Genomic DNA, 14,703 nt, shown 5'->3' on the forward strand with positions numbered 1-14,703 from the left:
CATCATCAGAGCAATTCCCAGTACCTTTGTGCATGCTAAAAATGATCTTTCTTTCCCAATGCAGCAGCATTATTTGTGTGTAAAAAAGCTAAAGGACCCCTGGATGGTTGTTGTTGTTTAGTCGTATCCAACTCTTCATGATGCCATGGACCAGACCACGCCAGGCACTCCTGTCTTCCACTGCCTCCCGCAGTTTGGTCAAACTCATGCTGGTAGCTTTGAGAACACTGTCCAACCATCTCGTCCTCTGTCGTCCCCTTCTCCATGTGCCCTCCATCTTTCCCAACATCAGGGTCTTTTCCAGGGAGTCTTCTCTTCTCATGAGGTGGCCAAAGTATTGGAGCCTCAGCTTCACGATCTGTCCTTCCAGTGAGCACTCAGGGCTGATTTCCTTCAGAATGGAGAGGTTTGATCTTCTTGCAGTCCATGGGACTCTCAAGAGTCTCCTTCAGCACCATAATTCTAAAGCATCAATTCTTCAGCGATCAGCCTTCTTTATGGTCCAGCTCTCACTTCCATACATCATGACTGGGAAAACCATAGCTTTAACTATACGGACCTTTGTTGGCAAGGTGATGTCTCTGCTTTTTAAAATGCTGTCTAGGTTTGTCATTGCTTTTCTCCCAAGAAGCAGGCGTCTTTTAATTTTGTGACTGCTGTCACCATCTGCTGTGATCATGGAGACCAAGAAAGTAAAATCTCTCACTGCTTCTATTTCTTCCCCTTCTATCTGCCAGAAGGTGATGGGACCAGTGGCCATGATCTTCATTTTTTTTGATGTTGAGCTTCAGACTGTTAAGTCCAGTCAAAGGTGACTATGGGGTTGCGGTGCTCATCTCGTTTTCAGGCCAAGGGAGCCAGCGCTTGTCCACAGACAGCTTTCCGGATCATGTGGCAAGCATGACTAAACCGCTTCTGGCACAACGAGACACCGGGACCCTAACCAGAGCGCATGGAAACGCCATTTACCTTCCAGTTGCAGCGGTACCTATTTATCTACCTGCACTGGCATGCTTTTGAACTGCTAGGTTGGCAGGAGCTGGGACAGAGCAATGGGAGCTCACCCCATCATGGGGATTCGAACCACCGACCTTCCAATCGGTAAGCCCAAGAGGCTCAGTGGTTTAGACCACAGCAGGTGGCAGCATAGGGTGCATGTTCATGTGTAGCAGACGTCAGGAGAAAGGTTTTATTCAAGCTCTGCAACAACTAAACACTCTCCTAGCTGAAAGTGGGGAAAGTGATTTTGCAAACGATGGCACAGGGATGGAGGGGTAAGGTCAATTCTCAGAGAAGTTTAACCATCAAGATTTTTTTACAGGGGGCATGTTGCACGCTAAAGGAAAATCATATGGAAATGATGTATCAATGGTACTTGACCCCTCTGAAGTTGGGGGAAATGTTAGTGGAGTGGCAAGTGAAGATGTTTGAATATGCGGAGTTGGCGAAAATGACTAATAAGATTAGACATCAAAAAGTAACAAAGTTTGAACAAATAAATTTGTTGTGTATATACGGAATAATTGTAGAAGTTTAAAAACTGTAGCAGGATTAACTTAAATCTTGTGATGTGGGTGGAGAGTAAATAAGAATCTGTAGGAGTAGGTGTTAATTTGTGAAAGCCGAAGCAGGGAAGGAAGGAAGTCTGAGCACGACAAAGCGCAGTGTAAATAAGAAAACACTAAGATGCTGGGTGCAAGAGTTTATGTTTAATTGGACTTTGTTTTTGGAAATTTGACTTATGTTCTTATTTGATTTTGAAAACTTAATAAAAAGTATTTTTTTAAAAAGCAGTTGGGGAAAATGTATAAAAGTGTATCAAATGTATATTGGAAATGCAAGGAAAAAGAGGAAATTTTTTTACATATGTGGTGGTCATGCAAAGTGGTAAAGGGCTTCTGGGAAATGATATGTAATGAATTGAAAAAAATGTTTAGGATAACTTTTATCAAAAAAACAGAAGCTTTCTTATTAGGTGCAACAGGAGGTGAAATACCAAGAGACATCAAAATACTTTTTATGTATGTGACAACAGCTGCAAGAATGCTACTGGCCAGATGTGGAAAGAGGAGAAAACACCAACAAAGGAAAGGTTTTTAAAAAAGGAAGGGTTTTTAAAATGATGGACTATGCCGAAATGGCAAAGTTGACCATCAGGATCAGAAATCAAGATGATAAAATAAATTAATAAAGACTGGATAAAATTTATAGAATACCTTAAAACCCATTGTAATTATATAGAAACATTAGCAGGACTATTATAACATTTGTGATGCAGAGAAAATATTAAGATATAATAACTGAGGAACTAAAGAGTTAGGAAAATATAATTAGGTGCATGGAATAAAAGTTAATTTTGGAAGCCAGGGAGGGGCGGGGGGGGGAGTCTGTGGGGTGGGAATGACTCAGTATTGTATAAATGGAAATATGTGAAATGGATGGAAATAATGGTGAAAACTTGAGGAAAAAATATTTTTTGAAAAAAAGATTTCTTCACAGGGAACAGTGGTAGCTCTGTGATGGGAATAGGGGCCTCCTTACAACTCACAGTATCCTTAAAAAAAAATCTACATCTCCCAAGATTCTTTGCAGGGGGGAGCCCTGATTGTTTAAAGTGGTATTCCAGCACTTTAAATGTAAGGTGTGAACATGGTTTGAGTAGAACATTGGTGATGGGACGGCATACTCTGCTCCACTTTAATACACTTTAGATGGTGCAGGGCAGGCCCCATGGCAAACATAGCTCTGTCCTTCAGTGCCAATAAGGACGCATCTGTTTCTTGACCCAGTTGGCTCAATTGCCTAAGAGTAGAGCCAGCCCTTAATCCAGCAAGCGGTGGAATTAACAGCTGTCTGTCACTCACCAACATTACATTTCTCAGCATCTAAATTAGTGATGGCAGCATACTTTGTTGCATGCTGGGCCTCAGAATATTCTTCCCACTTAAGTTTCCACCATTGGATAGCACATAATCGCTCATGGGGAATTTCCTGCATCCCCAGCAGTCACCAACCCCAAAATTGCCTTCATGTTCTTAACAAGATAGACTAACAGTCTCCTCCATAAAAACCCCTTTCCTTTTTTTAGCCGTTCTGCCCAGTGAATGCCATTGTAACTGGTCTTCGTTACTTCGGAAGCTGATATCTTGAACGACTAATTTTTGCAGGCTTCATCAAAGCCATCTCAAAATATCTCAAGGGCTGTAGCACGCTTGTTTTCTCCTGCTCCAGAGAGTAGGACTTGAACTAATGGCTTCAAGTTCCAAGAACGGAGTTTCGAAACTCAAGAAGACCTTTCTGACAGGAAGGTCTGTTCAACAGGGGCTGTGACAGGTGGTGAATTCTCCTTCCTCAGATGTTTTTAAGCAGAGGTTGGATGGCCATTTGTCATGGATGATCTAGTGGAGTTTCTTGCATTGTAGGGGGTTGGAATATAAGTCCCCATGGGTCCCTCCAAGACAGTGGCGTAGCGTAGGTTATCAGCACCCGGGGCAAGGCAAGTTATTTGTGCCCCCTAACCCGTGGATTTGCGCCCCCTAACCCTAACCTAACCCTAACCCCCAGATGTTGCGCCCGGTGCGGCCGGCCCCCCTTGCACCCCCCCACGCTACGCCACTGCTCCAAGACTACAGTTCTATGATTCTATGAAATGCTTCCCAAATTATAACATTATTTTTAAAAATATGAGTGCAGGTGAGAAACAGGAACTCATTAGGGGGTAAGCATGTGTGGTTTACTGAGATACAGCCTGCACATATAAAGGGATGTAGAATTATAAGTGTTGAGGTAAAAATTGTCCCTACAGACTGAAAAAGAAAAAAGGAAATTCTCCAGTAGTGAGAACCCTGGTGTCACTTTATCCAAATCAGTATAACGACTTTCTAAATATGCCATTTCAATCACTGTTCCACTTGTACTAACATGTTTTTTTAAAAAAGGAATAGGAAGTATTATCATTGTGAGGAAATTTTACAAGCACCACCAGATGTCACTGTAACATAAGAAAAGGGGAAAAAATAAATAAGAAAAGGAAGGTAACTATGGTAACTATACAAACTTAGGCTGTCTATACAGTACACTACAGCTTTTAAGCACATTCAGAGAACATTTCGCCCCTCAAAGAATCCTGGGCACTGTAGTTTGTTAAGGGTTGCTGGGAATGATAGCTCTGTGAGGGGTAAACTACAGTGCCCAGAATTCTTTGAGGGGGAAAATGTGATTCGAATGTGCTTTAAAGATATAGTGTTTTGTAAAGGCAGGTTAAGGGACGCGGGTGGCGCTGTGGTCTAAACCACAGAGCCTACGGCTTGACGATCAGAAGGTCGACAGTTTGAATCCCTGCGACAGGGTGAGCTCCAGTTGCTCGGTCCCAGCTCCTGCCCACCTAGCAGTTCGAAAGCACATCAAAGTGCAAGTAGATGAATAGGTACCACTCTGTCGGGAAGGTACATGGTGTTTCCGTGCGCTACTCTGGTTTGCCAGAAGCGGCTTAGTCATGCTGGCCACATGACCCAGAAGCTGTCTGCGGACAAACGCCGGCTCCCTCAGCCTATAGAGCGAGATGAGCACGCAACCCCCAAGTCATCTGCAACTGGACCTAACGGTCAGGGGTACCTTTACAAGGCAGGTTAAGTCCCTTGCCAGATTGTGTAGGAAAAGAAACAAAAGCAGTTTGCATCGGCAACTGTGCAGGGCATGAACATGCAAGGGGCCAAAACGCTTTCAGGAAAATTCATTGTATGAATTAAATCTGCAGTTCTAACCCCACATCCTCAGCTTCCCCCTTACACAAGGAGCTTTCTGGAGTGGCAGAGCCATTGCCACATCTGCAGCATGGACACCCAATGTTTAATTGTTTTTAAACGTCCCCCCCCCCTTCTGCGTGTGTTTTTAGCTGTTCTGTAAGCTGACTTGAGCCCTCTCAGGGAAAAGGGCTGGGTATGTATGTATGTATGTATGTATGTACAGTGGTACCTCGGGTTAAGTACTTAATTCGTTCCGGAGGTCCGTTCTTAACCTGAAACTGTTCTTAACCTGAAGCACCACTTTAGCTAATGGGGCCTCCTGCTGCTGCCGTGCCCCTGGAGCACAATTTCTGTTCTCATCCTGAAGCAAAGTTCTTAACCTGAAGCACTATTTTTGGGTTAGTGGAGTCTGTAACCTGAAGCGTATGTAACCGGAGGTACCACTGTACGTACAAATAAACAAATAAGGGACACGATGATCAGGCCACATCCCTGCATCAGCTCCAGGGTAGCAGACTGATCTGAATTGAGCTCAATGCCCATTGTTGGTGGCTGTGAGACCAGCTGCTGCTGCTGCTGCTTCTTCATTGACCCTGGAGGTCTCAGGGCGGTTCACAGGAGGTCTCACCTGGAGGTCTCAGGGCGGTTCACAGAAAAGATCACAATATATATAATCAGAATATAAACAACAACTCAATAACACATGCACACCCATAAAAAGAGCCACATTCTAAAAGGGTATAGGATGTCAAACAGATCAGCCAAAGGCCTGGTTTAAAAGGAACATTTTTGCCTGGCGCCTAAAGGTGCCAGCCGAACTTCCCTGGGGAGAACATTCCACACACACGGAGCCACTGCAGAGAAGACCCTGTTCTCGTGTTGTCACCCTCCGGACCTCTCGAGTTGTTTCCACTTTGGGCCCCACTACTTTGGGGCTTTCCCTTGTCAAGAAAAGCACCACAGAGCCTTTCACTTGGCCACATGTCCAGCAGGAGGAAGGGGCAGGTGAGCACTAAGTGTAAGTGTAGTGGCACTTAGGTCATGGCATCAGCAGAGGCTGGTGGGAGGCCAGCTCAGCTGGGAGAGCCAAGCAGAGGGATGCTTCCACTGAACCCAAAACCTCCTCAGCCTAGCGTAAGGATATTTTCTTATGTTTTTTTCTCTGCTCTTCAGTTAACTTGATTTAAATATGTACTTGACCATGTGTAGGCAAACTAAGGCCCGGGGGCTGGATCCGACCCAATCGCCTTCTAAATCTGGCCCACCGACGGTCCAGGAGTCAGCGTGTTTTTACGTGAGTAGAATGTGTCCTTTTATTTCAAATGCATCTCCCGGTTATTTGTGGGGCATAGGAATTCGTTCATTTTTTTCTCCAAAATATAGTCTGCCCCCCCCACAAGGTCTGAGGGACAGTGAACTGGCCCCCTGCTGAAAAAGTTTCCTGACCCCTGTAATTGACTAAAATGGTGCACCCAGTTTACCAGGCCGATTTAAAAAGCTTTAATTCAAGATTTTTTTTTTAAAAAAACACACCTCAAGGTGGCATACATGGTTCTCTCATTTTGTTCGTACAACACCCCTGTGAGGTTGCATATCCCGGCAATGCAGGGGGTTGGACTAGATGATCCTTAATAGTCCCTTCCAACTCTTTGATTCTCAGTCCAAGAACACAAGAAGAGCTCTGCTGGAACAGACCAAAAGCCTACGTAGCCCAGCATTTTGTTCCCACAGTGGCTAGCCAAATCTGACTAGTTATCTAGTATGGTAATGTCGCCCAAAGGAAACAAAAAAAAGATTCTATTTCCCTTGTGGGGGAAGGGAAGGAATTGCCACAGCAACACTTCTTCTTTTTCCCATGCTGCACTGGTGGTTTCACTGCTAGCCAGTTCCACAAAGGAAGACGGTTAGCATTGGTCTGGTTACCTCAGCAACAGCGTCCTGTAAACACTTTTGTGTGCCCCAAAATGGCTAGAAATCCAGAGCTTTTCTCATAGGGTGCAAAAACGTTTGCAGATTTTGGACACCCCCCCCCCTCGTATTAGTTTAGGATTAACATGATTGAAAAGATGAAAGCTCGACAACTTCAACCCTAAAGAAAGCTCAACAACTTTGGGGTAAAATCCTAAAAAAAGGCCCTCACAACCCCTCACTTCATCAAATTTGGCCCTCTTTGAAAAAAGTTTGGACACCACTGCTGTAAGGTGACAACAGAACAGAGGGTGGGTAGCCCAGGCAGATGAGCAACCCAGGTGAGGCACAGAGGAACAGGCAGCTCCCCAGGTACCCTCAGGTACCTCAGGTGTTTGCTGGTGAGCTGCCTGTTGCTCTGTGGCTCACCTGGGCAACGACTGAATGAGCTTTAAGGTGGGGCCGGGGTTGCAGTGGATTGACCTGAAAGGAAAGGGACAAGGGGAAAGGGTGGGGACTGGTGAAGAGCAGGGGTTGGTGAGGGGTCAAGGGAGGGGGGCAGGGTTTGGCAGGGCTGGCGCGCAAAGCCAGCAGCAGCAACGGCCCCTAATTGTAGATTTTCAAATTTTATACCTCAAAATTCACCCGCGACTGTCCTGCGTTAAGGCATTCTGCATTTCCGCTCTATGAAAGCAATAATGAGCATGTATGCTAAGTGAAAGCAACACAAAGAATTACATGCCACTCTGAAAAATGTATTTAATTGAATATAAGCATGTTTTGCAAAAGTGGTCAAACGTAACACATGATATGTAATAGCCATGAAAGAATACTACAAGATTTTCTTTAAAAAAGATAGTTGACTTAGTGCATTTAAGTTTAAACCTGCAATTAAGTTTATTCTTGTACAGTATTATAGGTATTAACAATTCTTTCTTCTCAAGTTACTTGGATCCAGATTTAGTCATAGTTAAGAGTAGATCCACTGAAAGGGTCTATTTTAAGTGTGATCTAGTCTGGATCCGATCCAACAATAATTTCTGTATATATCATTCCCAAAACCGAATCTCAAACATATTGTGTGCTAAAAGACATTCAGTTGCTGAACAGATATTGTAAATAGAGCATCTTTTTTTAAAGTGCTTTTAAACATGACTAATCATCAGTGAAACACGAATCTTAACATAGGTAGAGAAGACAATGCAAGTCCAATATATTGACTGCCCTGAGAACTGTATGCAAAAGATGACAAAACTGCCTTTGAACAATGGAAGTAAAAGCTGCAAGGCCAATTCATGCAGAATTCAGATTTGATGTCTCAACTTTTCAGATGGGGCGAATGCAGCTGATTTGGAAATTGGGGAGGAGAAGCATTTTAGCAGAAGGGAAAGGAGGGAGTGTGATGCTCTGGCACCCACAAAAGATGGAAACGGTGACTAATGTTTGGATATCATAGTAACACTTCAACAAAAGCTATTTTGCGCATCTAATGAAAATGATCACTCGCCAATCCCTATCCACATGGTCTGTAATGTTACACTGAAGGCTTAATGAGAATGATTTACTGATTTGTACTTCTCCAGAGGCACTGGCAGTATAGGAATTGATAGTATGACTTGCATATTAGAGGCCTTAATTGTGGGACTTTGCATGAGCAAATTCTTCTCCCTGCAGACTTAAGCCAGATTTCTCATGTCACTCTCCCCTTAGCCAGTGCAAAATACCTGACCTAACCTTTAAACAGAATCTTGGCTTAGCATATTCTGGCAGTGTTAATGCAGTCCGAAGCCTCCACTAACACTAGGGTGACATATGCCACCATTTGGCAGAGGTTCAGCCCCTAACAGAGGCAGTTAGCAGCGCGTACGCCGCAATGGGTTTTTAGCACTGCTTTAGATGCCTGTTTCTCAGAGAATATTTGTCTTCCGGGCTTTTCCTTGATGCACCTTTGCTGCCCTATATAAAATAAAATACAGCTCAGCATGTATCAGGAAAATTAATTTGTGAAAACAGCAGCGGCCACCCAAACAGAAGACATTTGCACAAATCACCTTTTTCTTTTTCTTTCCAGGCTGTTGGTGCAATTCAGTGGTATACTAGCAAATTCAGGTGGCACAATAAGACGTGATCTGGCACTTTTGCACAACAAACCCAATCCCCTCCCCAAATCAGATCTTTTGCAGTAAGGAAAGCAATGCCCTGAGAAGTGTGGGATAACAACTGCTAGTCAAATTGTCATATAAACGCCCCCCCCCAAAAAAACCCCCAAAACAGAATGCTCCGGAAACAGCCAATGTTATACAACCTCCCTATTAAATTTGTGTAAATAAATCGTGGTGAATGTTCAATAGATGCTGGGTTGCAACTGATGTAACACATGCAAGTACATTTCTGAGCCGTTTACAGCACGATCCTATACCTGTCAACTCAGAAGCATGTCCTGTTGAGTAATGGGACTTACTCTCGGGTAAGTGTGCCTAGGGTTGCAACTTTATAATCAAGTTGTTCAGTTTTTGCTCTTGTTTTCCCCATTTACACATCACAGCGGGGAGAAAAATGCAATGCCTTCCCCCATATTCTGTATGCCCTAGAAGTTGTGCTACTCAGTTAACTCTGTCCTCCTAACCAGTCAGAAATTATTCCCTAAGAAAGAAACCTCACAGAAATCATACACAAACATCTAGAGACTCCTAATTAAGAAATGCAAATTTGACTATGCAAAATTTATATTTTGTATAGTAAAAATCACCCTGGGGTGACTTTTCCTCCCTTTTGCATGGCATATAAACACACCATTTCGCGATGAACCCTGGCATTTAGGAGTTTCCAAAGACATCTTTGTAAAGGTCTGCAAGACCATGTGAGCTTTGTTGGCACAGGGAAACCAAACTGTGGTCCTCCGGCTTCTTAATTTTCCCCAGGGTCTCTGTCATGGCACCAATCTTTATTTTTAAAGTACATTAGTGCAATTTTGTGGAGAGCTGTTAATTGAAAGGACTGCACCCAGAATCAATATACTCCTTTTTGAGTACCAAGTGCTGGAGACAACAACAGGGAGTGATAACTATGACCTTCATGCCATGCTTATGAGTTTTAGATCCCAGAGGCATTAGGCTGAAGGGAACAAAACTCCGGTCTACATGATACAGGAATGTAACCCACATGTTCTTATTTACAGCACCAGCCCTGCTTTACTCCTTTGGTCCTGGGCAGCCCTTCTATGTTCTGATGCTCTGATAACAAGGGGAGTGAAACGAAAAAGGCTGCAAGGACACCAAACTTCCCCAAACACAGCATAGCATTGCACGGAATGGCACAAGGATTGGTGTTGTGGCCATGCAGACTCACGGTAAGCACTCATCCAGCCAACAGTCACAGTGCAGTGTGTAGATGTGTTTGGATCTTACAACAATGCAACTTCCCTGCTCTCGTGACAACCCTCTTTCAAGAGTTTGGATAGGCAATCGTGCTTTTAAAAATACCCAACAGCCACCACTTAAAGCAGAAAACCTTTTGCAATCACAATACCATATGGACATCTTAATTATTATATTTTTTGCATACTTGGGGTGTACTGGTGAAACCTGCAACAAAATATGTTCCACTGTGGATTGCTCCAGGTCAGGGCACCAGGCAGCCAGGTCCTCTTCTATGATATGATCTATTCCATTCCGTTCTGTTTCACCCCACACTTTGATTTGTTTTTGTTTTAAAAACCAACTATTGGTCAGCATTTTATGCTCACAGAGGATGCTCAGTTGTCAGTGGTCTGTGCTTCCCCTTCCACTATTGGTTTTTTCCATAAAGATTTTTTGTACTTCTGTAAACCTCAGGCTTCCCCCAAGCTTCTTCTCTACAGGGATGATGTTTGCATAGGGACCCATACATGGTGAGTTTAATAAACTTCTACTGAACTCAACAGGGAAACTCCATTAGATTTAGTTAAAATCTCCACAACCTGCTTAAGGTAAAGGGGTAAAGGGACCCCTGACCATTAGGTCCAGTTGTGACCGACTCTGGGGTTGCTGCGCTCATCTCGCTTTATTGGCTGAGGGAGCCGGCGTACAGCTTCCAGGTCATGTGGCTAGCATGACTAAGCCACTTCTGGTGAACCAGAGCAGTGCACGGAAATGCCTTTTATGTACCTTCCTGCCAGAGCAGTACCTATTTATCTACTTGCACTTTGACATGCTTTTGAACTCAACAAGGAAACTCCATTAGATTTGTTTAAAATCTCCACAACCTGCTTACTGCTTAATAAACAAGACAAACGAACATGCTTGTTGGCTTAGTCACCAATAAGGAATAGATTTTCCACTACTCCATGCTCCTTTAATGCCAGCCAGACCCTTCAAAGGAGCTCCGATATCTGAAAGATGGCCCCTTGAGAAAACCTCCCGCATGGAAGCAAATGTACAGCTGAGATGAGTTTCTACTCTGGGTCTCTGGGATCTCTTCCAGCCTCCATGAGGCACAGGTTATGCATGCCGGGAATGCACTGCCATATAGCTGCCCTCAGGTTTCCCAAGGCCCAGGCCCATTCCAAAATACAGGAAACTTGAAACCAAGGACCTTCATCGTGTAGGAACAAAGTGAACATGCTCCAAAACTCAGTGCAGAGCCCATCTTTTTCATGCAGAAGGTCCCAGCTAGGACAATGCCTGCCCAAAACCCTGGAGAGCCCGAGCCAGTCAGTGTAAACACTGCTAAATGAATGACCAAGTGGCCAATTCAGAATCAAGAGAGTTGGAAGGGACCATAATGATCATCGAGTCCAACCCAAACCTGGGTCTCCAGCTGTTTTCGGACTACACTTCCCATCATCCCTGACCACTGGTCCCGCTAGCTAGGGATGATGGGAGTTGTAGTCCAAAAGCAGCCAAAGACCCAAGTTTGGGAGACCCCATATCTAGTCCAACCCCCTGCAATGTAGGAATATACAGCTGCCCCTTACGGGGGATCAAACCTTGGCATTATCAGCGCCATGATCTAACCGACTGAGCTATCCATGTTGCTATAATGCTGCTTCGCATACAGCTACAACAATACAAGGCAAAATAGGGGAGTGAGGTTTTGGTTTCCCTAGATATCATTTGCACTGGTACTCAGTGCTCAGGTGTGGCCTAGTTAATATTAGATATTTGATTTATGACATGTTCCAGTCTCGGGGCTCATATGTTCATGCCACACCTCCAGCTGAGGGCTACGTTTAGTCCTACCATGCACAGAAGTGCAGATCTATCTGAATCATCATCATTAGCATTGTCAGTAATGGCGAGCTTCTTGAAGTTGCTCACTATTAACAGCACATATAGGTGCCTAAACCTACGGCAGGGCCAGAAATCGCCCTAACACACACATATAATATATAAACACGTATACAAACTGCAGCAGAAACATGGCACATGAACATGCGATTCCATCCTCAATCACAGCTTTTCACTTTATACATTCATACTGGAAACGCATACAGAAGTTCTCTCTCAGCACCTTTCCAAAGGAACCCATGGGACTGAACACCCTACACACAGCTTTCCCTCAAAGAAGCCTAGTATTTGTAGTTTCTTCTTCACAGAGCTACAATTCCCAGCGTCCTTAACAAGCTACAGTTCCCAGGATTCTTTGGAGGAAGACACATGCTTTATATGTATGTTCAGCCCAACAGAGTTCTGCCCCCAAATGTAAGGTTTTCCACCCCTCTGACAATTTTTCTTGGGGGGAGGGTGGGGGAATAATCTTGCATTCAAGGGCAAAACACCATGGCTTGTTTGGAATTTGAACCCAAGGCCTCTTGCAGCCTAAGCGCATATATATATATATATATATATCCTCAATCGAAAAATTCCTAATATTCAACTGCGGTTTATCAGCAACTGTGATGTCATCATCCATGTTTTATCTAAGTGTTTCAGAGAATGTTTTACTTTTGTAAAGTTCAGCATTATTTCTCTTTTACAAATATTGGCTGTCTTAGCTATATAGATGAACCGCATTCCTATATCTTATATTCCAGCAATACTGAACGATAAGGATATGATCAGCATTCCATCAGCCTCAGATAGTATATATTACAAAAGTGCAAAACTGTTCTGCAAAATAAAGCAAGCAAGGAAAGAAACAGCTCTGCATAGGCTGCTGTTCCTTCCTACAAATATGTTCCGACTTTAAAATAGAGGAATTTTCCAGCAAAACCAAAACCGCAGTCTGTCTTTCTTTCACAACAAGTGACCCTCTTCCAAATAATCCCTTTTAGGAACTCAAAATGCCTAACATAGGGACACTGTCAGGTGTGCGTTATAAAATACAATGTAAAAAATATATTTCTATTTAAACATCAGTTGTATTTATTAACATCCCTTTTGCAGCCAAGACCCTGCAGAGTCTTGGACCAGTGCAGACATTTTTTTCTGCTGTAAAGCATCAAGAGCAATACTTACAAAACAAAAAAGTGCAAAAGTGCATTGACTGAAGTGCAATATGATAGCCAGTGTCAAAAAGTGAAAAAAATAATTTGTATGATTGAAATATATATTTCGTAGTCTGCTGCAAGAGTTGATTCAAAGCAATAAAAGAAATTGGCTTGGCTCTCCCTGACAAGTGTCTTTTCCGCCGTGATTTATGCATTTGGTTGCAACTCAGTGTAGGCTATAGCCCTTTATCCTTTTAACTCTCTTCTATAAATAGCTTTTGTGCCGATCACTTGTTACTCTTTTATTTTGAAGGATCTGTGCCGTTCGGAAGGGTTTCTTTGGTGCCTCTGGAAGGAGAGAAATGCCAAAGGAGGACAGGGCCGGAGAACTGCAAATAGCTCTTTCCATCTCCTCGCTTTGCTTAAATGAAGTGAATCCAGCTCTCTTCGCATTCCCTGGGCATCTTGAGTTCGTGACTCCGACAGGTGAGGGCGAAGTTCTTCCCTCGGTTGTTATCCCAGTACTCCTGCCCGTTGACTCGGTACAGCACTGCAAACTCAACCACTGAGCTCAGCTGGAGGAGGAACGGCGCCACGGGGAGGAAGAAAGTGAAGACATCTGCCTGGGCCTGACCCTCCTTCCCAGGAACACTGCTGTGCCACTGGGCACTGACTTCGTGCTGAACCCTCCAACGGTTGAAGGTGTATCTCACAGCCACCTGCTTCTCAAAGGCCAGGTTGACCACTTGGATGGTGCCGTTCAGACCCAGATCTGAGCTGGTCACCCGCTCGAGGCAAACCAGCTGCCGCTGCAGGCGGCTGTGGAAGTCCTCGCAGTCTGCAGGCTGCTGGAAGTCCGGCACCAGGCACTGCATGGTGAACTCCAGGTCCAGCCTGCTGCAGCAAAGGTCGGAATTGATGGACAGCCTGGAGAGAACGTGCAGAGGGATGGAGGGATCTTCCCCCACCTGGAACACTTTCACCTCGGCCAGATCCAGGCCCAGAGCGTCGGCAAAGCGGACTTTGTTCCGGCGGGTGCTACACCCCGGGACGCGGCACGGAGCCATCATACTCCTCCTCCTCTCCGGAGAGCTGGGCAAGGACCTGGCCCGACGACGCATGATGGGCCTAAGGTGCGGGTCGCAGCTTGCCACCGTGGCACTCTGAGGATGCTTCTGCTGCATCTCCTCGGAGATGGAGACACTCGGGAGACTGGTGGTGCTGCCACCATGCTGGTACCGCCTTCTGTCCGTGTTCCGGGCCTCTTCTTCCCGCAGCATGTTCTGGTAGAGGTCAGAGAGGTAGCTGGGAGTCCTTCGCGGGGCCCTTGGTGCCATGTGCTCAGGTGGCTGAGTGGCTTGAGCAGGCAGCGACCCTCCTGCCGACAGCTTCTGCCGAGACATGGAGAAGGCTCCAGGCAGAGAGACACACTGATCGGCAAGGCCCAGTGGTTGCTTTTTAAGGAGCAATTAGCGGCTTCTGGGGAGGTGGCACTTAGTGGCCCAGCCTTTTAGCCTTCAGACGCTGAAGGACCCTGGGCAATGATGCTGAGTGACAGGCGTCTCGAGGCTGTCGCACAGGCTGCAGGGCGAGTCGAGGCTGTCACACTGGATGCTGGAGGCCTGGGTGCTGTCGCAAACG

At 44.9% G+C, this 14,703-nt stretch overlaps 1 protein-coding gene across 1 annotated transcript; it reads right to left on the bottom strand.

Moving 5' to 3' along the window:
* Window positions 1-12,973: 12,973 nt before the first annotated feature.
* On the bottom strand, window positions 12,974-14,465 carry PPP1R3D (protein phosphatase 1 regulatory subunit 3D; the record flags this gene model as incomplete). The annotated part of the gene is made up of 1 exon (XM_081917213.1): window positions 12,974-14,465. One exon carries the CDS (start codon window positions 14,463-14,465, stop codon window positions 13,485-13,487), a length of 981 nt encoding a protein of 326 aa, XP_081773339.1. The 3' UTR covers window positions 12,974-13,484.
* Window positions 14,466-14,703: the final 238 nt, after the last annotated feature.

The sequence above is a fragment of the Podarcis melisellensis genome (assembly GCF_964234715.1).
Source record: "Podarcis melisellensis genome assembly, chromosome: 6".
NCBI lineage: Eukaryota > Metazoa > Chordata > Lepidosauria > Squamata > Lacertidae > Podarcis > Podarcis melisellensis.